Source organism: Centropristis striata, chromosome 9 (genome assembly GCF_030273125.1).
Source record: "Centropristis striata isolate RG_2023a ecotype Rhode Island chromosome 9, C.striata_1.0, whole genome shotgun sequence".
Classification (NCBI taxonomy): Eukaryota; Metazoa; Chordata; class Actinopteri; order Perciformes; family Serranidae; genus Centropristis; species Centropristis striata.
The window spans coordinates 24,900,433-24,925,590 of record NC_081525.1 but is presented as its reverse complement, the minus strand read 5'-3'; the positions used below and the strand labels follow the sequence as shown (position 1 = coordinate 24,925,590).

The 25,158-nt window shown below is 38.6% G+C and overlaps 1 protein-coding gene across 1 annotated transcript; it reads right to left on the bottom strand.

Annotated features, from left to right (window-relative positions):
• Nucleotides 1-4,395: 4,395 nt before the first annotated feature.
• On the bottom strand, nt 4,396-20,625 carry rexo1 (REX1, RNA exonuclease 1 homolog). The gene is made up of 16 exons (XM_059341629.1): nt 20,355-20,625; nt 17,029-18,884; nt 16,835-16,936; nt 14,458-14,668; nt 14,136-14,284; nt 13,627-13,764; nt 13,342-13,465; nt 12,959-13,084; nt 12,108-12,248; nt 11,903-12,016; nt 11,655-11,728; nt 10,062-10,172; nt 9,808-9,923; nt 9,537-9,675; nt 9,205-9,325; nt 4,396-5,587 (listed from the first exon to the last, which is right to left on the bottom strand). The coding sequence occupies exons 1-16, from the start codon at nt 20,542-20,544 to the stop codon at nt 5,499-5,501; spliced, it is 3,801 nt and encodes a 1,266-aa protein (XP_059197612.1). The 5' UTR covers nt 20,545-20,625; the 3' UTR covers nt 4,396-5,498.
• Nucleotides 20,626-25,158: the final 4,533 nt, after the last annotated feature.

The following is a 25,158-nucleotide window of genomic DNA, read 5'->3' as shown; positions in this document are numbered from 1 at the left end:
TTCTATCCATATGGGGTCTCTCAATCAAAACAATAACATACGATGGAGGAATGCCGACCTTCTGCTGTGCTGCACCGCAGTCAGCTTCTCCAGTTAGGATTCCTTCAGTGTTCATTGTTCAGGAAGTTTTTACCGAAAGCTGAATCAAGGTCTCCTACTCTAAAACAGACGGACTAGGTGATAAAAATCAGTAAAAACACTGAATACAGCAATTTAACATTAAAAATCTGTCTTTCTCCAATGCGTTTGGCTTGTTGGTGGAGGCGCTGCGAGCTGACCTGCTGCTGATCTTAAGATCCAGAAATCTGATGGTTAAAATCATATGTCCAGTTAAAATATAAAGTTAAAGAACCACCAAGATCTAAAAAGAGTATCATAAAAATATGGCTTTAAACTGGATTTAAACGGACTGTTACGTTGATTAAAATTATGAATTTCTCTGGGTTTGTAAATTGTTGGAAGCATTCAGAATAAGTACACAATTCAACAAAGTTTATAAGATAGGTCTGGTCATTTTTAGACACTTTAATGTGAAAATGTTACATACGACACTTTAAGTTATCAGAGAAACAAAGTAAGCAAAAGTTAGCTGCAGCTTAACTTAAGGCACTCCAGGACTTCCTAAACGATGAGCTCTGAAACGAACAACAACTCCAGTGATTGCATGCTACTTCAGTACGAAAAACTCACAAAACTCTTACCTAGTTTTGACTGACAAACTCCTAGTAGTAGAAACTGACATATTGTGTCTTTAAATGAGAAGCTATTTTCCATTAGTCTTATTTTATTGATCTGAAAATTAATCTGAGAAAACCATTAGACTCTAATAATTCCTCCTTTATACCTCAAGACTTATTATCTTCTTATGATCTCCCGTGCCGCCTCCTGGGAGCGCTGCAATGAGACCAGCAGATCAATACAAGGGACTGAGTAAAGATCAGTCTGTTAATTGGGCAACAGCGCTATAGATTAAAGTCGGAGAGGGAGAGACAGAGAGGGGGTCGGGCAGCTGTGGGTGTCCCGAGTGTCAAGGGCACCCACAGCGGGCCAGACTCGGGTGCAAGGGGTGACCTCCGACCAACAGAGAGGGAAAACAGACCCTGACCTGTTTAAGCCTTCGTCTTTTCAGCAGCATCTTTAAACACCCAGCGATAATACGAACAGTGTAAACAAAGACTTAAGTTTGAGTTTCAGGAAAAGAGAGTGAGAACATTTAATATGATAAATACTGATGCTGCCTGAGGAAGACAGCCATGCTTTTACACATATTTAGCATAATAAATGTTCTCACTTTTCTGGGTTTAATAGTTTTTTGTGTATTATGATTGATTTCCCTTTTCCACTGTTTCTCGTGCATTTGAGGAATGGAGCTACACATGCATAATGTCTTTAAAGTTTCCTGCTAGAATAATTGATCGTATAAATGCACCTCCAAACATTTTCTGGTGATTATTCTGCCTGTTATGTGTAAAAGTATTTTAGATTATGTGAATTTATATCAGAATGCAACAGATTGAGAATATTTTACAAAATACCCTGATAACTGAAATAATTAATAAAACTATCAGTTGGTGGATTGACAATTACCAGGCAATTATATTGACAACTGATGGCTTGTTTTATTTATTTTTCAAGCAAAAACAGATGGAAAATGTAATGGAGGAAAGGACCTCACAATAAAAGTGAGTTGAGTTGAGTCACATCATGCAGTAGAAACACAGCTTTTAGGCTGAGTGCTTAGCAGTGTTGTTTTTAAAACAGGAAAAAACTACAAAAAACATCTTAAAACTTTTTTAAAACTCTGAAAAATTAGAGATTATGGTTCACGTGTGTTCAAATGTCTTCTCTCTGATTAAAAGTCCAAAACCCAAACACACTCACTTCATAAGTATGGAGATCAAGAAAACCAACAAATATTCATATTTGCAAAGAGAACAGAAGCTGTTTGCACTTGGCAGTGAATTTCTGTCATTTTTGATCAATTATATGACTACAACAAATAATCTATTATCAAAGTAGTTTCTGATTTATTTTCTGTGGATCGACTAATCATTAATCCACAAATTGTTTCAGTCTTCAGGCGGTAAAGTGTTTATTTGCTCTGGCTCACGCTGAGATAATGCTGCTCTTCATCTCTCAGCATGGGGTCAGTTTCTGAGAATCGGCCTCTAGCTTCCCCCTCGTGACCCCCACTAGTCAAAGGTGATCACGGGGGAGAGAGAAAGAGAGGCACTGATCGAATTTGATAATGAAGACGACCCCTCTAAGCTGCTTTGCTCCACATGTTCAAAATCTCCGCAACACTCAATAAACACTAGGAAGCCCCCCTCCCTGTCACTGGAACATTGTGTAGGTATTGATCCCAGCTAACTGGCTCTTTTAATACCTGGGGTCTGTGGCCCGGCCTGGGGAAATGCATACTGACATGTGACGGGAGGAGCTTAACAGGCAAACACACCGAAGAAAAGATGGGCCTCTCAGTTTAGCATTTCTCTCCCATTTTTTCACAATTTACACATCTGCTGAAGAAAGGAGAATTACAGCCACTGCACCTGCTGTTAAAAGGGGACATATAGACTGCAAGAGGCCCGGCACTGTACCCAGAAAACGCTGTCACACTGTCAAAAACTATTTGTGCAGCAGAGGTGGAGGAAGAATTCACATCTTTTACTGGAGCAAAAACTTACTTGCAACAAAACTCTGTAAAAAATACTCAGAGCATGACCTGCAAAATGTCCTTTAAAAAAGTTTTATTCATTTTAAGTTCATTTTAGGCCACTTCATTACTTATAAACATTAGTTTTTCTGACATGAAGTCTTTTAATTCTTTAAATTAAGTTCCAAAAGAAACAGTATGCGGATTTCCCAGCATGCACTGTTTTACTGAGTTAAACCCAAGTGACAATGCTGAAGTGCCTTTAACCTTCATTCTTTCTTACGGCCAGCAGGGGGCGACTCCACTGGCTGCAAATAAAAGTCCCTGTCAGACTGCGTTTCCTCGAAAGTCCCAACAAAGTGCCGTAACAAGCTCTGCCAGCATTTTGACTAATGGACATTTATAATGATTCCGCAACGGCGTAATATTGGCGTTGCGGAACGAAGTGGGAGTAGGCGGTAAGTTTCATGTAACAGAGCAGTATGTGTAAATTAACGGACGGCAGCAGTGAGTACAGTCAAAATAATAATGCCACCCGTCGTGCAGTTTCTCGCTGTACAGATTCTACATACTCAGGCAAAGTTGTTCCGCATTTTACTTACCATGATCCGATTTCTGTCAGACTCAAGTAAGAGGCGTGTTTCTGATGATACGGTCAACTTCCTTTCTTATTACCCGAGTTTTGGTCGCACAAATAACGCATGTCACATATTTTCTTTCTTGCCAGCTCAAATGGTTCACACTGACCCCGCCTCGAGTAGTCTCGCCAATGTAACGCCTCTGTTACTACCTCCAAAGGCGGTACAGAGACAGGAACACTTGGTCCCCCCATTGAGCCCCTGGGACGCTCAGACTGAAGGCGAAACGTCACAGAGGCGTAAATATCGTGGCTTTAAACCCCAGTCTGAAAGGGGCTATAGACTGCATTAAAAAGTCACTGTACGGTCAACCATTGGTTGGTGGGATACAGTTTTGGAGCCTAGTTTGGCATTTTGGACATCGCCTAAAACACACATATCACCATGGTAGCAACTTCATACGGTAGTCCCGCCCTAAAACATCCCCGGCCTGATCGTCTATTTTACTCTACATGGGACCATAATTTATGACTTGATTTGATAAATTCTTTCATAATATTACTATCAGGTGTTTTCAACTCTATCATGTCAACTCTGTAGCCCTTCTGAATCATTACATTACATGTCATTTAGCAGACGCTTTTGTCCAAAGCGACTTACAATAAGTGCATTCAACCTGATGGTACTAGACATAGACCACAGGAATCAAGTAAGTAAGAATCAAAACTAAATAAGGTTTATAGTTAAATAATGGGCATTTTATTTAGCATGTAAATAAAAAGAACACTCACTTGACTTGGCTATGACTTGGGTGTGAAATTAAAAAAAAACATAATATTTAACTCGTTAAGACATCCTCTCTGTCAGATAGATTGTCAGCTGCAAAAAAAATGCCATTAAAAAATCCTTGGGAGGTTGACCTGTTTCATGGTTTAGTAGCCACGACTTTGATCTTTTAAAATATATTTTACCAGCATTATTGCATAATTGTCCCAATTCTTAAGAATCAGTGATATTTATTTTTGTATATTGTAAAATTTAACTGAGTCAAATAAGCAGCTACTTAACCTGTCAGATACATGTAGTGCAGGTACAAGTACAATATTTGCTTATGAAGTATAAATATGAAGTTACACAAAAAGGAATTACTCAAATAAAGAACAAATGTATTTTTTTAAAAACCTGTACGGCGGTTGAGTAAATCCATGTATTTGTAAATTTAAAGACAGAGCAACATCTTCTTTTAACTAATACCTTTTAATAGAAAAAGATAAACAACCAAAAATAACAAATACAAAAGGAAACGTAGCGAATTTACAGCAATCGAGTATTTTTTTCAGTCAACATAAAACAGCACAGGTTAGCTGGTACTCACAAAATGATAACTGTGTGTAATTAATAACCCAATTCAACATCACTGAACCTAATTTTTTCTTTACGGAGGAGTAACATGTCCTACCTGGAATCAGAACAATTCCTGTGGTTTCATTCCATGCAGTGCACATGACACAGAGACACTGGTGAATAAAGTATCACTATCATCTGAGCTATAAAATACAGTGATATATATTCCATCAAAAGGTATTTTAGGCAGAGACTTAACATTTCTGCTCTTGATCAAGTATTATAGGATTAGTCAGGTTTTCGAGAGCCAACTGACAAAATTAACTCGATAAACAGATCAGTGACGAGAAAGAAACGAGGTGCAAAGTGGAAAAAAACGAGTGCATTTTACACAGCAATGTTCGAAGACATGAATGCACTTGAGTGTGACTAAGGACAGGTAACGTGTTATTCATTAGAAGTGAATGGTTTTATAACACACATGAGGTACTCAGACTTGGGCCCTGTACAACAAGAGCGTTTCTATAGTGCAATTTAGGCTGAAGACACAGCCTGGCATGAATATCATATTAATCATCATCGTTCAGCAGACAATGCCCCGGTGCTTTAAGAAGTTCTTCTATAGAAAGTGTTTATTCAGTAATTGTTTGAGGCCTTAAAATAGACACTGCTCAAAAAACAGAAACTAACATTATTTAGAACTGAAATACCAATAAGCAAAAGAAAACACTGTTAATTTGGGCTCCTATTGCTTTGTAGGGACTGGCAGTTCTTTATTCAGTACAGTGAAGCTGTGCTGAAGCTTCCCTCCGACACTCTGACCTAACCTCTCTGAGAACGGCTGCGGGCCTCCTGAACTTCTGTCTCCCTGACACCAACATCAAGTTGAATTGAGGAAAGTGGAGCAGAAGGGTCAGAGGTCATCTTTTGACCTTTGCGTCCTCCCTGATCTTCCACATCATCAGCTCCATGCAGGCGGACGCATCTTCACTCGAGTCGTGGCCTTCCACTGGAGACGCAGGAAGAACATGTTATTTTATTTGACACTGAATATGTAAAAAAAAACAACAACAACTACAGTATCATTAGTTTCCATCAGATAAATGCAGATAAACAGTAACCGTCTAGTAGGCCTGGGCGATTTTATGATCGACATTAGTGATTGATTAAGGTGATCAGCTGTGAGCATATTTATTTGTTCAAACATGTCAGAAATGGACTCCACTTTTCCACTTCTGTTTTTAAGTTGCAGGAGAAGTAAACAGAAAGACTGAATGTGATGCTAAATGCAGAGTTGAGGGCAGCGAAATAGATGTCAGCCATGACTTGGAGCAATAAACCAGGGAGGCACAGGTGAATGTTGGGAACGAGCAAAGGAAATTTAATCTATACGCCGCTGAGAGAAAACTAACATTCACAGCACAGCAAATCACACACAGGTATGGTGCATTCAATAGCGTCCAACCGGCTATGGTGCGTTCAAGACCGTGGGACATATGAAAACGTACAGACAAACAAGTAATTACTGAATGGAATTTGGTTCAATAAACAAGTTAACGAAACATTAACAGTGTGGGCTTTCTAACAACAGCAAATCTGTTTAATCATTTGAAGAAGTACAACCCAAGTGATGCAGAAAGTATGAAAATGCGATCAGAGTCTGCAGAGCCTGCCACTGCTGCCAGCCAGTTCAGCCACTACTAGCGGAACTAATCTCTAGTTTCTTTAGTTTATAGTACAGATGCTTTAAAACTGGCAGTTTAAAAACAACATAAAAAATTGTGATTGTAATTGAGATCGGATGATATGAAAAAATATATCCTGATAATTTTTTTTGCCATATTGCCCAGCCCTACCGTCTAGTCATCTGAAAACAAGATGAAAGAACAAATAAAAAGAAAACGTTGTGTTGATGTAATGATAACAAAACCAAAAGTTAGCAGCTTTGTGAAGCTCTAGCTCTGTACTTAGTATTACTACTATTACTACTATTCACTATATGGGACCAACAAACCAGGATTATGAAGCAGGAGGCAGTTTTGTGTCCCGCTGTTGGAAGTTATGTCTGGAATAAGTTTTTTGAAGCCAAACCCTGTTATTGTTACTTAACTTTTTTTTTTTTTTTCAGTGTTTACAACAGCAAGTTTTGAAGAAAGAGAAAAGAAAGTGGACAAACTTCCAATAAAAAAACGTTTTTAGAAATAGCTTTGTGCACTGCAAGGACATGCATAACAGTGCCATGGAAGTCAACTGCAGATGTTTTTTGGAAATGAATTGTAGCATTCCACATTAAAGATCATGTATACTCTGAGAAACTCAAAACACTTTCCTGAAGATTTGGCAGCCCTTCGGGGCGGCTTACATGGACATCTTGGCTCTGCCTTTATCAGATTTAATCTAAAAATGTTACTTGAATTTATTAATCATTAGTCATCAGAGTAAGCCACGATTGTTTATTTTGCCTCTATACTATATTGTACTTATTTAGATATTATTTGTTTGGTTTATCGTGACGACTGTTTTCTTTTTTTTTCTTTCTCTCTTTTTCCTACTTTTATTTTTAATTTGACCACTACCTACTTCTTTTGAGTTAGATTATTTTTCCTTAGTTCTTTAGTTTCTTAAGTATGTTGGTGGGATATAGAGGGGGTTCACCATCGCCAAAGTTTAGTGTGTTAGCATGCTAAAATTTGCTAATCAGCACTAAACATGAAGAACAACTGAGGTTGGTGGGAATGTCTTAAGTTTTGCATGTCATTACAATTCATCCTATTCTGGGTGATATAAATAAAATTTAATTAAATCCTCCTGAAAGCGACATAAATGTTTGTACTAAATTTCATGCGAAAACTATCCAAAAGTTGTTGTCAAAATTCACTAAGAACCATAATTATCAACCTCATGGTGGCGCTAGAGGAAAAGTCAAAAGATCAACAAAGTCATTGGGATTCATCATATCGGGATCATGAATGTCTAAACAAAATGTCATGACAATCCTTCCCGTAGTTGAGACACATATATATTTCAGTCGGAAGCAGTAGCTTACCAACTGACATGCAAAACACTTTTCTTCCTGAGGATATGGTCGACTATTGGCACCATTAACGTTAAAGGATATAAAGAGTTTTTGGACTGTTTAGTTTTACCAAAGAGACTGCTGCTGCTTCTTTAAGAATCTTTGACTTTGAAATTGTTTTCGTTTGTCCTAAACAGACCTTAATATCTCAGGAACACATCATAAGTGGTGACACAACAACAAGGCTTTCAAAAAACTCTGAAGACACACGAGTGACCTCTTCTGGTGAAAAGGAGGCAGTGCAGTCAAATGAAGCAGATTTATTTAACTGCACTGCATTAATATCTTATAACATTTATGAGACTCAGGCTTCCTCTGGGTATGATGTCATGCTTCAAACAAAGACATTTATGAGGTTGACTTTATAGCAGCGTACTTATCTGGACCCATAATTGGACTTGTTTTTCTGGGCATCTTTATTCAGGATTTACTCCCTCCTACTAATCTTAAGGCTACAACTTGTCATTGCCATTTTCACACCTAAACCTCATTCAGATGAGGCTCCATCTCTCTTTAATGTTGTGCTTCAATATTTTAGTTTTTGTCTTGTTTTCCCTGACTTTTTAATAGATATTGTCAGGGAACTGCAGCTGATGTGAGCCTATAAAGCCTATTAAAACATCGTGTTGTACAACTTGACGTTAATTTGACTGAAATCTTTCAAAAATGTTATCTATCTAAAATTGGAAGATCTGTTTGAGTAGGAATGCTTCAATGAAATGTACAAAAAAAAAGATTTACTGACGCTGATTGATAAATCAGTTAATCTGTGGTTGTTTGTTGTTTGTGTGGAATTTGACACGACTCGGTTACAAACGGGGATTATGTGATTATGCAGCTCCGGAGTCGTTTGTGTGCCGTGTTTATGTGACAGGGGATTATGTATGATGTGTGTAATGGAGATGAAATGCTAAATAAGACTTTTATCTACAAAAATATACACATGTATATATTTGTGCAGAGTATTAGGAACAAAAATATACACATGTATATATTTGTGCAGAGTATTAGGACTCAAATGGTTTCTCTATTGGCTAAGATTTCCCCGTTTACTCATTTAAATCCTAAAAACTTCATAATTCTGCTTCATAAGCAAGAAAACAATGTTGCACACACAGGTTTATGCATTAAGTATTATGGTTTTATGGCTATTATTCCTCATCATTTTTATATTTCCATTGTATTTATATATTTTACCTTACAAGGATGTGTGATATTTGTTGTTGGGTCATATGTCATATATTCTGAGTCTCTGGTCTACAAGTGTATCATTTTAAGTGGGTTGCAGCTGTGTGTAGCACTATCGCCCAAGCAAAATTTCCTCTTGGTGCCAGAAAAATATATCTTTATTGATCTAAATTGATCAAATCTTTTCCATACACATTAGTTTCTGCCTCTGAGCTTCACTAGTCAGAACAATATCTACCAGTTTAACCCTCAAATTAACCTGTAAGCATTAATAACTTAATATTATGGTATAACACATATTAGATGTGTGTGTGTGTGTGTGTGTGTGTGTGTGTGTGTGTGTGTGTGTGTGATTTTCCCACCGTTGTCCTGGATGATGCGTTTGAGGTGGTCGGCCATCAGGTTCCTCAAGGCACGTTTGTAGGGCAAGCCGAGGCGGTGGGGGAACACGATGGCCGTGTCTACGACTGAACTGTGGATTAGCTGGAGGAGAGAGTCACAGACAGAGAGGAAACCAGAGTGTGTTACATCAAGGGGCTTTCTTTTATTTCAGTCCAGAATCAGCAGTAGAAACTCAGCCTGGAAACAAGAAGAATAAACACACCGATTCCTTTAAAGCGAAAAGTTAAAGCCTGAATGGAACTGAATATCAAAGACTATGTTAACATGCACACACTATTACGTTTTTTTGTACCTTCAGAGCGAGCAGGTCGCTCTCCAGACTGTGTCCTATGAGGATGGATTCAGCACTGAACATGCTGAGCAGCACCGCCTGAACATCTCTCAGAGTGATGGTGACGTTTTCCAGGTCCTCTTCCGTCACACCTGAAAATCTGTGAATTATACACAACACATATATACTGCGTTTAAACTACCGTGACTGTTTCAAAGACACATTTAAGTTACCAGTGAATTTAGTAGCGGACGCAACCTGTGCAGTGTCGAGATGCGGGAGACAAACTCACCGCGTGTTATAATCGACCAATTTGCTTTCAGGTTTGACAAATGTATCGTAGATGACTTTCAACTCCGAGTCGATGACCGTCACCCTCGTCAGCTCCAGGCCCTGCCTTGTGTAACACTGTTTCAGAGGAGAGAAAACACAGTCACACTGGCCTACAATAAACTAATTCTAAATCACATACACACAAAATATTAAGATACAGGTAAATTTAGGTAAAGTTTTTTCAGCAGGTGAAAGCCTCTCCGTCTGACTCACCATCTCACAGTCCAAAGCAAACACACCTCCGTTGCCGTCTGGTGGTAAAGCTTTACTGAACGTTGTGACGTAGCCATCTAATGACTCTTTGCGCCCGTCCTGAACATGTTGCTGTGGAAACATGAATTGTCTTAAAAGGATGCAAAAGGTTTTTTAAAGTGTTATTAAGAAAAAGTCTTCGGTACAGAATTACACAAAACATCCTTGAGGTGGAAACGCCAAAAAGATTTTCATATTTTAATCTGACTGACACATATGCAAGAGCTTATTCTGTCTACACAACTAAAAGATGACAGATTAAACCCAAATAATCTTGTCTTTCCATTAAGGTGATGGCACTGTAAGTTAAGGTATCTCTCAGTTTCAATGTTTCTCTCCATTAACTTGTATCAAAGTTGGGATAGGCAATGTTTTTACATTATTTGTAAAAACAAATGCATAATAATTTTTCAGCATATTGTAATTTAAGTGGTCTAAAAAGGAAACTAGACTTCTGCACCTCCTCTTGGCTCTGTTTCAGGCTTTCAGAAAGCTATCCAGGGACGGTAGACTTTTGTCAATCACAGGTTATTTCAGAGCGAGAACATTTCTATTGTCTGTTCTGCAAATACGCGGATACGCGTCCCTTCAGATGGTGAAAGCCTGATTCAATGGAGGAGAAAGCTGCTATTTCAGCACTGGCAACAACTGCCTACAATGTAGTTTTATATGTTTGAGACCAAGGACCACAATGGAAATAAGTCTTTATTGTGTTTTCTCGCCCAATGTCTGCTGGGATCAGCTCCAGTCCCCTGGGACCCAAATTCGGATATGCGGTTAAAGTTGTGTCTTTGGTATGCATAAGAGGTGTGAATCCCCAGAGGCCCCACGATACAATTTTATCCCGATACTGAGTTATGATACGATATTTTTTGCGATTTTAAGCATTTTGCGATATGGTGAGTATTGCGATACAATATATTGCGATTTAACTGTTTAACTGCATTTTGTGTCCTTAAACTTAAATTTAATCATGACTTGTTTTGTCAAATAAGAGAAAATTCTCAGTCTAGTCATCTCACTTCAGTCTTTTTATTTCCCCACAATGACAGTCAAACCCACAGACTGACCAACAAAGTATTCAGTCAAACTGAACTGAACTGATATCAAACATGTATGGACGACAACAACTGCAGCACTTTCTCAAACTTCCCTCAACTTTTAGCTTCCATGGTAAATGGACTGCACCTATATAGCACTTTTATCCAAAGCGCTTTACACTTCAGACTGTGCTCATTCACCCATTCACACACCTTCATACTAGTAGTCGTCACCCTACACCGGTGCCACCATTGCAAATTAATTCTCACACCGATGAACGCAGCATCGGGAGCAATTTGGGGGTCAGTATCTTGCCCAAATGTCAAATAAAAACAATCAAGCACAGCAACCCAAAAAAAAGAAAAGGTCCCTTTTCCAGAAATCTTCCTACCCTAGCTTTAAACTGTTCTTTCCTAAGACCCCACTGTCTGTCTACATCTAAGCAATGACAGCTCACTGACTGAACATGCAAAGAAGGTAAACTAATCGCTGTTGCCTTGAAAAGAACGATACCTTGGAAACTTGGCAACCTGGAGCGCCGACAGCCGCAGCGCAGCAGTTGTAGTTGGTCTCCCAGCCTCCAGCGACTGACAGAGAAGACAGGAGAGAGATGGACAGACAGAAGTAAATAAGAGTTTAAGAAAAGGCTCAGACAGTTAGATGTGGCAGCGTGAATTAAAATATATAAAAGACCAGAATGTGCAGTCATATAACTTATTATTTATTAACTACTTTCAATGTATAAATGCAAACATGCATACCTTTGTGTCTGCGCAATCGTCCCCAGTGGAAGCTACATTCCTCTTTCCGTACACAGTTGCCATTGGCATTGATCTTATACTCCGCTCCACATCGGCAGCATATCTTAGCGAAGGCTAGAAACACATCACAGACTGTCAGTTAAATAATTGCTGAACCATATATGTTAAAATAATTTTGTGTTGTGTGGGTCATGTAGTTGCTCACGGTCTGTGATGGTCTTTTTCTCTGGGAGGTTGTGAATGACGGCTTTGCCTGGAGCCTCAGGGTTTGTTCTCGGGTATCCGTGCTCCTGGAGCTGCTCGTCCGTCATCAGGTACGCCTTCAGCTTCCTGTACAGTGTAGCTCCTACAGTGAGACACAGCCGGTAAGGTAAACTCATGTTGCCTTAGTATAATGACACACAGTGAAAATGTTGAGAAACAAATACAAGATGGAAACAGTAGTGAGCATCTAACAAGTAATTTGTATTAGTACAAAATTACTGTGTGTAGAGACCAACAGGAATGTTCAATACCACCTGATTAATGTTGTTGGCACTAAATATTTGGCTTAAGAGTTATGACTGGTTTCTAAAAAAAAAAATCACCCTGCTAAACACATTCCCTCTTGTGCAACAATTACATTTATACTACTGCAAAAATGACATTTACAACCTGTGTTGTTTGCTGTATCTGTGTCATTTTATACTAGCCTTAATTTTATTGTATTTTGTACACTGACAGATGTTTTATATTTCTTTTCATTTCTCTGATCAGGTCATGGGGCAGAGAGTTTTCAGTGCACAGGACCTGGAGATCGTCACATGGTTATTGGAACAGTTTCACTGTTACTGTAAACACTCTGGACACGAAACAGATAACAAAGACTCTTTCAGTTTCTTCTTGTTTTCTTCTCTTGTGGTTTTGATTTTAACAGAGGTGTATTCTGCATTTTTATGTCGTGAAAAAACATGTTTAAGAAATATGTTCATAACAACTCTGAAGAAAGAGAACTGAAAACACTGAAAAGTAAACAAATTTGACAAAAAAATGGGAATAAAGAGAAGTGTTACTGACCAGTGAGTCTCTCCTCCTGCTGTTTACCACTCCTGTTGACAGTGAAGCTGGTTGTAGCAGCAAGACGACCTCCCAGAACTTCTTCGTGGGACTGAGCCCTCCTGTAACCAACTGAGCCTGCGTCCTCTGCAGAAAAAAAACACACAAAGAAGTATCCACAGTATCATAGTCTGACAGCCGAATAGATTGCTTTAAGTGATTTAAAAATGGTGTCATTATCACATTTCTAGTAGAGCGCTTTCCTCATCTACAGAGGGCTTTCAGGACTACAGGATCATAATATTGTGATGTTTGCATTAAGTAAATATCAAACAGGTTTGAAGATTCTTTCTCCAACTCTAAAAACTGTATGTCAATACTGCACAGAGACTGAGGGAACATACTGGGGACAGGCGGTGGACCGGAGCTGCTCTTGCTGCGGAGCTTCTTCAGGGCGTTGACAGCTACGTTGAGGTAGATGTTCTTGCTGCTACTGCGGTCGTACACCAGCTTCTCCTCATCAAGAGCCTGAAATGGTCAAAACCACAACATGTTCAACTGAAGTTCCTATTGAATCTCCTCTGCCTTCAATACACGCTTTACTGAGACATGCTCAGTGTTAGGCATGATGGGAAAGAAGAAAAAACATGCAACTCTGAGTGAAATTTGTGAAGACGTGATATTCATACCATCTGGAAAGCAATGCTCTTTGATGGGCAAAATTTGACACATTCATCTATGAAAGTGTTGAGGTATCGCTGCCGGACGTTGTTGGGAACTTTGGCCCCAAACTCGATGGGGATGACGGGGCGCTTCATTGAACTACTCTGAAAAAAAGTCAAAACAGAAGGACAACGTTCATAATAAATCACATCACAGGTTAAGCAAACATTTCTCTTTTTAAATGTTGGTTATGCGAGGATGTGAAGATGCAAAAAACACAAAACAAATATTCAGGAAGACCAATCAGTGGGCCTGTCCTGATAATTACAATATCATTCTGCAATATTCATTGCTCTTCAAAAGGGTTTACTTGCATTATAATTATAAATAATATATTATCATTATATTAGTGGCAAAATATGGTCTTCAAATTACATTAATATTGTTTCTTACGATCATTTCTGGGACAATATATCATAACCAAAAGTAGTCATCCTGACAGGCCTAATCAGCAGCATTACATGTGTGTGGATACCTTCATGGTGGGTGTGTGTGCCACTCTCTTTTGTGAGACAGTGGACACAGTCTTGGACAGGATGCCGGCGGTGGTTTGGGCCCTGACAGTCTGATGGGTCTGGCTGGGGGACAACACTCGACTGGCAGCTGGTTTTACATCTGCAGGACCTGATCAGACGCACACACACACACACACACACACACACACAGACACAGACACACACGTGACTTTCTACTTGTCAAAATTCCTTCTACATGTTCCATTAAGAAATGATCAGGGGAAGCAGTAATATAGCTGTGTCAAAGTAAAAGCACAAATAGAACAGTGGAGGAACTCATACTTGTTTTAGAGGATGTTGTTGGTGGATTAGGACGGTGAGCTATTCTCTTCCTCTCTCCAGAAAAGCCGGGGCTGGAGCTCTGCGACACGGCTTTGACTGAAGCGGAAAGCTGAGCAGCTTGCTGCTGCGCCAACTGCATACGCTGGTAGCAGACCTCCTGGGCTGAGGGCCTCTTGTACGGCCGCATCACAGGCGCAGGAGCTGCGTCAGTCTAATAAAAAAAAAAAACAAGCACAGAAAGTGACAGCATTGTTTTTAATACATAAAGTATGATGCTTAAATGGCATGGATTTAGTAATTACTTTGCGTCCTGCCCGAAAAATAAAGTTAAATTCATGGATCCATCAAAAGGTTACTTTCTCTTTATACAGTCATGCAAAAAATTATTAGACCACCTTTTTTCTTCAATTTCTTGTTCATTTTAATGTCTGGTACAACTACAGGTACATTTGTTTGGACAAATATAATGACAACAACAAAAATAGCTCATAAGAGTTTAAATTAAGAGCTGATATCTAGACATTTTCCATGGTTTTCTTGATAATAACCAAAATCTAGTTTTCAGCTCTAAATTGAAGAAAACAAGGGTGGTCTAACATTTTTTTCCTGTATTATTGGATATTGAGTTACAGGAACATCATTAATAATATATATTTTCTTGAGTGGAATCTAAAAAAAGAGGAAGAAATTAAACTGAAGTCAGTGACTTGAAGGTGTTTTTGATGAAAGCCCTTGAAATGTCTATGTTATATACCAAACTGTTCTTTAATGTAATTGTTTCCTCTCTGTAGAATATCTGACTCTGATATTGACAATCTGAATGAACAACTGCAAATCAGATAATGAAAGCAGTTCTGCATACTTTATCTGTTGAAATATTTATGTTTTTTTTACTGTTTAAATATATTCTGCATTTCTACATTTAGGTTTTTATGTAATTTTAATGCAATTGGCTATTTATAGCATATGATAGGGATAAAGCAGGTCTGTAGTTGAAATAATTATCAGCCTTAAAATGCTTATTTATAATCAGTTATGAAACGTATACTGGTACAATACACCTCAGAATTACAAGCCCAAAATAAAACAACAAACAAAAAGTGCTTTTAATGAAGCTTCATTTAACTGCATAATCCAAAAAGTCATAAGCAGACTGCTGAACATCTCAGCTGATTGTTTAGGAAACACGATTGCTTACTGTTGAATCAGACGGTCTGTTTCAACAATACGGGTGGAAATCCCCAACACCGCCCCCACTGTGCCAGTATTTTCATGTTCTTTTAGTGTTTACTTCCTTGTCTGAACTTGTTGAACTGTGCAGACTTCCTGACACACCACCAGCACTACCTGCAATTTAACAGGTTTAGTTCTTCTGCAGAAACCTGAGGAGTTGTTCCTCCTGGTCTACTGGGATCTTCCCACACAACCATCTCTAGAGTTGACAGAGAATGCTCCGAAAAAGAGAAAATATCCAGTGAGCAGCAGTTCTCTGGGCCAAAATGTCTTGTTGATGCCAGAGGTCAGAGGAGAATGGCCAGACTGGTTCAACAGTAACTCAAATCACCACTCTATATTAGCTACACCTTGCAAGCTAATGAGGTGGCCAGTAAGTGTATACTATGTACACTAAGGTTTTTATAGTGATGATTTTAAATGGTAATAACCAATCTTTTTCTTGAGGAATCTCCATGATGAATATTTGAGTGCTTTAATTATATAAATTCATTAATTAATAATGCAGTTCGGCTACACAGCGTAGTAGTGGCCTCACAGCCGGTCGAGGGTCGCAGGTTTGCAGGTTTGACTCCAGCCTGCGGCTCTTCTGTGTGGAGTTTGCATGTTCTCCTCGTGTCAGTGTGGGTATGGATGGTAAGGCTAGGAATATGAGTGTGATTGTCTGTCTCTATGTGTCAGCCCTGTAATAGTCTGGCGAGCTGTCCAGGGTGTACCCGCCTCTCGCCCAATGTCAGAATCAACTCCAGCCTCCCACGACCCGAGTGCAGATAAGTGGTTAAGGATAATTAATAATGCCGATCTATTAGCAGACTATAATGTATTATACACACAGGCGCCATACAAAGGGTAACATTGGTATTTAAGATGTATTAATTATATTCAATGAACTTTTACTTAATTGTTTAAAAATTTTGATTGTTGTAATATTTAGTCTTGCATTATTTTCATTTTTAATATAGTATTTTTTTTATTTTATTTATTGTGCGAGTGGGTTTCAGTTTTGCTCTGTGAAGCACTCTGGGCTGCATTTTAGTATAAAAGGTGCTATATAAACAAAGTTTACCCCGACTGACCTACACTGGCCTTGAGGCAGCATTGTGAGAATGAGAAAGATGAGGTGAAGCAAAAGTGGCAAACTTACATTTCCTTTGGCAACAAAATGGGACACTCTCTTCTTTTGACCGGGAAAGAGAGTGGTTAAAGTGTTATCTGTGCTTCTCTCCTCCTCTGAATCTTTTGGGGGCTGAGAGAGCAAAACACAGCATGTTTTAAAATATGATTCTAATAAAAAAAAAAAATTTTTAAACAGTATGTGGAGTGTCAGGAAAGAAGTACCTGTTTCGCCTGCCTTCCCTTGTCTTCTGTCTTTACTTCCTTGGATTCATTGAAGATCCGCAAACACTCCTCCATGGGATCTGAGTCGAAGTCCAGATCATCCTGGAAACTAGACAGGTCGATTTCAACTTCGTCAAAGTCCTCTTTACCTGCACCACCACCCTCATCGTCGGAGGAAGACGGAGTCAGCTCTGACGCTTTCCTCTTGTTCAGACGTCCCCTCTTTAAAGCATCGGCAGATTTCCTCACCAGCACTTCATCGGAGTCGTCGCTGTCGTCATCATCCACGACAATTGTTTCAACCTCGTCTGGGCTCTCGTCTCCAAACAGATCAGCGTGGCTTAAACTCAGACTTCGCCGTTTCGCCTCAACTCTTTTCCCATTTGATGAGCTGATGTTTTGCTTCACTTTATCTTTACTGTTTGCAGAACTCCCTTTACTGTTGCTATTACAGCTGCTCCCGCCACTAGAGCTGCTTTTACTAATTTTCTTTGCATCCTTTTCTCTTTTACTGCTATCAAGTTTACCATTTTTGTGTTGGCGGTCTTTATACTTGCTGTGTTCCTTTTCCTTCTCTGATAACTTGGGTTTCTTGCTCTCCCTTGCACCATTTTCTGTATCTCTATCCCGTTTTTTGGGGTCAGTTTTTACTTTTTCCACAGCTTTGATCTTACCGTCACTTCTCTTTTCGTCTTTGCCTTCCTTCTGAACTTTATCAGCTGTCTTAAGCTTAACTGTGTTTTTTCTATCGTCTCTTTTTCCGTGACTCTTGTTCTCCTTCTTTGCAGAGTCCTGGTTTGAGTTCTTTATTGATCCTTTGTCTTTACTGCTGCTACTCTTACTACCAGTTGTTTTGTTTGATTCCTTTTCAAGTTTATACACCTTTTCAGATTTATTCCTTTTCTCGTGACTAGTTTGACTCACCACCTTCTTTTTCTCTAAACTGTCCTTTTGTTGAATGTCTTCCTGGACGTCTGAGTTCCCTGCCAAGTCCTCTTTATTCCTCTGTGTCAGTGCATTTAACGTACTTTGAGTTCTCTCTTTCCTCTCCTTCCCCATAACAGCATCCCAAAGTGACCCACTGTTGCCTTTTCTCTGCTGGAGATTGCTGAGCGACATGGGTCGATACTCTGTTCCAGAGCTCTCCCCATCAGAGTCAGAGAATGTGTACTTTTTTGAGTCTACACTCTGCTGCTGTGGCTTCTTCACACCAACAACATACTCCTCAACTGATCCTGGTTGTTTGTGTGTCTTTTTCTGCTCCATCTTAACAGCTTGTGCACCCCGGTCTGTTTTGCTTTTCGCTGCAATTCCTGACGAGTAATTTGACAGCGGGTCATACTCCATGTCTGTAGATGGTTTTAAATTGTCCAACGTGTATTTACACTTAGAGGAGGATGTGCTGTTTGAGTACTTTGGACTGGGAGGAGGAGAGGGGAGTTTGTGTGTGTGTGTCCGAGACGGAGGCTTTCTCACTGAAGTAGGAACATATTCCATGGAGTTACTGTAATTCCCCTGGTTGTCTGAATCTAGAGTATACTTGCTGCAGCTCGGGGTGGGATCATAACCTCCTGATGTCATCTGATAACTCCCAGGGTCGTAAGCCATGTGTGAAGGTGGCGTTTTACTTTTAACAACATCAGATGAAGGAAACTTTGCACTCTCGCTGGGTTCGTAAGGTTCATCCCCAATCCGAGAGAGCTTCCTCTTCTCCCTCTCCACCTCGCCGCGGACCTCCTCGATGGCCTTGTTGACCAGCTCCAGAGCACCACTGAAGTCTCCAGAGGCAGCCGACTTTCCATTCTGCTGCTCCTGGGGCCTCACAACTTCAGGGTTGAAGGGATCATAGCCTTGTTCTGCAGGGACGCAAGAAAACAGTCTTAATAATAATTGACCAATTAAGTAATAAAAAGGTCTTTGCATTTCCAGAGCCTTCAACTACAGATGCTCTGAAGTCTGCCCTAATACTAAGAGCTTCTTTTTCACTGGAATTATCAAGTTACATCAGACACTGGGACAGAAGGCAACTCACTCAATTTGAATCCATGAAACATAATACCATCTTATTTATCCAAACAGTTCTTTGCAGGGAGGAGGCTGTCAAACAGATTTTACATTTGGGAAAATTGGAGACAATATATATGCAACTATAACAAGCCCAGAGGGTCTATGGCTGCAACTTAAAGAAAGGATTCTCTTGGGATGTGAACTAGAGCTGCAACGATTAGTTGACTAATCAATTAACTGATTGACAGGAAAATAATGCATACTACTTTTCAATTAATTGATGATTTTTCAGGCTGTTTTCAAGCTCTCAAACACAGAGATGTCCTGCTTTTCACTGTTATATTGAACAGAACAGCTTTGGGTTTGGGATTGACAAAACAAAACATTTTAAAAACATCTGACTTTGAGAGGCTAGGATGGACAATGTTCATCATTTTCTGACAACTAACAAACAAACTATTCAGGCCCTCTTAGGGCATCATTCCTTTAGCCAACGACAACCCTAGTATTTACATATCCTTTATGGTGTGTTTCTTTTGCACTTTGTCTCAAAGATTTGATGGTTTACCCTTTAGCACTAGAGTTGCAACAATTACTCAGGGTATCAACCCAAAAATAATGGCCTATATAATTTTGACAATCCATTATTCCTTAAAGTAATGCATCCAAAAATGGCAAAAAAAGCAGTTTTCAGCCTCTGAAATATGGAGATTTCCTGCTTTTCTCTGTTTTATATTAAAATAAACACACAAAACAAGACACTTAAATACATCACCTTGGACTTTTAGAACTGGGATGGACATTATTCACTACTTACTGACAAATAATTGATCAATTATATAGAAAACTGATAATGAAAACAATGGTTAGTTGCAGTGGTAGACTTTTTTATTGTATTTCTTTCGTACTTTGAAATATGCTATGTAAATACACTTGCCTTATCTTTGTTGTTTATGTACATATAAACAACATAGTGGTCTGTTTTGTTAAATACTCTGCATCTTTTTCTTTTGTTTCCTTGGCACTTGCTTGTATGAGCTATAAATAGTCCCCTTATGTGGAATCTGAACACTTTCCTGTGGCTACATCCTCCCAGCTATTCCCGTTTACAGCAGCCATGGGGTGATATAAAGGTTAAGATGGAGTAATTGTGGTTAATTGCACAGTGCAGCTAACGGGAACAGAAATTCTCGTTGCACCGGTTAGTTTTGACACATCAACACTGCAGTCCAGTCCACACACTCGCTGCGGAGCCTGTGAGCGAAGATGTTAAGAGTACTTGAGTAAATTCTGGATTGAGTAAAGATAATACTGAACACCTTTCTGTGCAGGGTGAAGCTCTTTTTGTTTTTTAACGTCTGCCGGTGCTCCGTAGGAAGCCCGTCTCTGTTGGCTGTGCCTGAAGTGACAGTACGGTCTGTTACACCCATTTTTGCCGCCGTTGCCCTCGCTGTATTCCGTGTAAAACGGGCAGTCAATCCCTCGGAAGAAGCCGGTGGATCTCAGCATTCTCCCCGGGTGTTGCTCTCATGTCCACTCGGCCGTTTTTCTGCGTAGTTTTCGCCTCGCTGCGAGAGCCTGAAGAAGCGACGGAACAATAACAACGTTCCTACGGCGCCATGTTGGATTGGTCGGGGAAATATAAAATCTCGCGTGATTTCACATGTGTCGCTCTCCTTGACGTCACAGATAGCAATTTGGCGTTTAAACTATTTAAAACCGCTAAAACTTTGCTCAGTTTAACCTTAAACCGACAAACAGTTATCTAAAGAAAACGTAATATTTCTACTTTTAAACTACAATATTTGCCATTAACGTAAAGTGTTTGGCAGTTAATATGAGACCCTAAACATTTAAGTTTCTCTCCTATCCACTTTAATTGCTCAACCCCTTGTTAGTTGGCCTTGTGCTTACTGTTAGCTTCGTTTTATTTAGCATTTGTAAGATAAAAATGTCTATGATCATAGTTGTGAAATTGTGGTTTGAGAGTCAAGGCCCCGGCAGCATTGCAAAAATAAGTGAAACAGGTCTTTCAACATTTTATTTAATAGGAATCCAGTGAGGGGGCAGACTTAAAGTCCTCCAGTGAGAAGAGCAAAGGGTATTCATTACATAAAATAATCATTCCACCAGGTGAGTACCTGGTATTGTGTATACCAACTCCTTTAAATGGAACTGGGCCATCATTTTACCTGCATTTTTCCTATGAAACCCCAAAAGGTCTGCTGTTAAAAAGGCCCATGTAAATTAACTTCCAAAACATACATTTCTAGACTTTCCCCAGCATTTGACTTATAGTAGGAAAAACACATGTTCCTTATAACACCAATAATGTCTAAGAAGGCAAAGTCCAGTAACTACAAATTTTAAGAAAAATGGCTTCAAAGTCTGCAAGCTGTCTACAGATTTTGATAGAGTTTACAGGCTTGCAATGGTGTAATTTTAGCCAGATCGAACCTAAGCTCCAGACTTTAAGGCCCCAAACTGTGCAGAACTCATTGTGATTTCATGGTTACTCCATTTTGGCTTTGTAGGGCAGAAGTGTTGCAGTGAGCCAGCATGCACGATACCAGGAACCTGAAATCAAAGCAGCTCAAAATAATTTAGCACACATCTTTCCATTATTTACAGTGTGCTGTTCCCAATGAGTCTTGCATAAAAACAAAGCCTCTGTAATCAAGTTTGCCTGAACACAAACTATCAAGTTGCACATTGAGTATTGAAAACAGCAAAGGTACAAATGCTTTAACAGCTAAACGGTTATGTAGTTGAGGTCAGTCAAGTGAAATACATTTTATTTGCAAAGTTCCTTTCAAAACAGTTCATTGATTTACAACAGTAAACATCAAAATCCAATAGACAAAATATACTATATTAAAATACATATTCAGCAAGGATTTATATTAAAGCAGTTTTTAAAGTACATTTTTCATTAAACAGGAGACAAGGCTTGTTAAATGGGAAAGTTAAGATATTTATATTCATCCATGTTTAAGTATTTAAGTACTTATTTAACAATAACTTGACTTCTTTGTTAAAAGAAAAGTAAAGAAAATCACACATGTCCTGACACAGTTTAAAAAAAAAATAAATAATAAGAAACCCTCAACCAACTAGAATACTCCATGATACCTACCTCCATCTCGACTGTCAAACACCAGACTAACGTGTTCAGGCTTTTTGTATGCTATAAACAGACGTGATCCAATCAGATCCCAGCCCTGATTATCACGACTCTCAGGTGTGCTCAGCAGGTAACCAGTGACCTCATTATTGGCACTCTTTCAGCTGGTGAAGTTGTGTTTTCAAAAGTCAGCTCCACTCCTTTTCCCCTCTTTTAACAGGCCATCAGTTACTTGGCAAGTTATTTGTATTCAGATTCCTGGTCATGTGCAAAGCCATCATTTATGTAATTAGTGTCACCTGTTTTCCTGCTGAGAGAAAGTGTTATGGCAGGCATCTTACATATGACATATGTATGTATGTATGTATATATGTATGTATGTATGTATGTATGTGTATGTGTATGTGTATGTGTATGTGTATGTGTATGTGTGTGTGTGTGTGTGTGTGTGTATATAAATATATATATATATATATATATATAAATATATATATATACATAAGTGAAGTTTATGTTTGACAGTGTTGTTCTATAATTAACCTCAGTGTAAGAACACTTGACGGACCGTTAAAGTAATGATTTTATGAAAAGACGAGATGGAATGGGGAAACCAGGTAACTGCAATGCTTCATCACTTCACCCTGTTCTTGTAATTTGTGAAATACAAACCCTCTGCTGAGACATTAAACTCACACTCAACCTTTATGTTTTATTACACATTGAGTTATCAAACTAAATTTGAAGTTAACTTAGTTATTTATTTAAGTTTATAATCCACTCGGTGGTCGAGGAAGTATTCACATCCATTACTTGAATAAAGCTACTGATACCACACTGTAAAAATACTGGGGTACAAGTAAAAGTTCTGCATTCAAAATGTAAATGTAAGACCATGTAAGTGTTGTCAGGAAACTTTACTTAAAAGGCACTCAAACAGAAAAATGTGTCTGATGTCTTTTATACTAATATATCATTAAATAATCACTAATGCATTATTGTCAAAGCAGGATTTAACTGTTTAATTATTTAACAATAACTTTTTATTATGGATTAATCTGCTGATTATTTTCTCTATTCATTGATTTAGTGTTTGGTTTGTAAAACTTCCTTAAATAGTGAGAAATGACAATCAAAAGTTTTTGTAGCCCAAGATGACAACTTCAAGACACTTAAAACTTGTAAAAGCAATTGTACAAAATTCCTGATTATTGAAATTAAGTTAAAACTAAGAAAAAGACAAGCAGAAAATGTACAATTCCAATAATCTATATAGTTGCCAAGAGTTTCAGCTGTATTTGTATACACTGTTGGGTGGTATTATTTATAAAGAAATAAAATAAAATGTTATAGGCTCTGATTCCAAAACTGTGGGATGCTGTATAAAACCTAAATTAAGTTAATAAAAACAAAGGCATCAAATTTGGCAATCAATGTGTACATTTACAACAAACAGAAGTGTATCTGTTTGAACATTAAATATACTCTCTTAATAAAGTTTTTAATTGAGTAAAGTACAAGTACCAAAAATGTGTACTTAAATACAGTACAAGTAAGTTCTGTAGAAGTAAAAGTACATTTTAAAAATGTTATTAAAAAGAAGGTGAAATAGTCTATCTTACTATCAGCCAACAGGACTTTATTCCCTGCAGTATGGTGCAGTTGTAAGAAGTGTCCACTAGAGGGAAACAAACACCGTCCCTCACTATGCTCTCTGGAGGTTTTACAGAAAACATTCTGCTGTTGCATCATTTAATTTCCTCCTGCTGCCTTATGACGTTTGCAATGCTGAAATAGAAGTTACGCAATAGATAGGGTTTCTATGTGTCTGTTTTTATTTTAGCTCTGTGTAAAGTGCAGCAAATTAACATTAAAGGGGAAGAATGGAGTAATACTAATGACGCCTAAGAATTAAGGTGTTGACTGTGGTGAAGGTATACATTGAAACTATTTTGTCTTAATTTATTGTATAACTGGATTTAAGCAAACAAAAAATGTAAAATATTTGCAGGTTCCAGTTACACAATGTGAGGATTTACTGCCCTAGGTTTTCATATAAATTTAAAATGAATATTTTTTTAGACCCTGGGCTGGGAATTTTTGATGCGTATTTTCTTTTTGCCATTTTTTTTTAACCATTTAATAAACTAAAAGATAAATTGAAAAAATGAATAACGGACATTAACAAAACTATATCTGCTAATATATTGTTACTGGGCACCACCTCAAGCAATTAAATGTAAAATCAAGAGTATTAAAACCTGACAAAACAACTTTTCCCTCATCTGATGCTTGAAAACGGTGCTCAAGTGGACATATTATCTGCTGTAGCTTTTCCATATTTTTCTCCAGATATGGTAATAATAATGGGCCAAAATGATGTGAAATTGTACATTTCTAAATTGAAAAATGTTACATTTTCTTGGAGAAGGACCCTTAAATGCCCCACCAAATAATCCACATATCAGATCAACCATATCTACTGATGTTATTTATTTTATTATGCTTTTTATTGCTCTTTTCTCATTCACTTAAACATCAAACAAGCCCAGCTGATGAATATCTACTTGAAGTGATACCAGTAATGTTTCTTCAGATATCAATGTATGCGATTGTTCTTAACCACATAAGGACAAATCCTGACTTGCAACAGTGTCGAAACCGGCATTTAGCAAATTCAGCAGAAGTCGTTCTGTATTTCCAGGCAGATCATGAGGTGGCAGACAGGAGCTGCAGCTCTTGCAGCAGGTTGCATCAGTCTCGTCAGATTGGGCCTGTGCAGCTGTTAACAGCGCCGCCCACCACAAGCAGCTCTGTGTGACTGACAAGGTGAAACCACAGTCACATTTCACTGTAAGAGGAGACAACTGAGCTCATATTTACCAACAGACAAGGACATGTGACAGTCGGCTCATATCAGGCAGTGTTACTGATTAGCGGTAATAAGCAGAGAATCAGATAAAACGGCCTCAACCTTGGCCAAAAGATAAGACTGCTAGTTA

Coding starts and splice junctions, on each gene's coding strand:
- rexo1 (XM_059341629.1), bottom strand. CDS start 20,544: ATGCTGAGATCCACCGGCTTCTTCCGAGGGATTGACTGCCCGTTTTAC. Junction 14,285..14,457: donor AACAACATCCTCTAAAACAA/GTATGAGTTCCT, acceptor GCGTCTGATCAG/GTCCTGCAGATGTAAAACCA. Junction 9,924..10,061: donor TTGCTTTGGACTGTGAGATG/GTGAGTCAGACG, acceptor CCTCTGAAACAG/TGTTACACAAGGCAGGGCCT.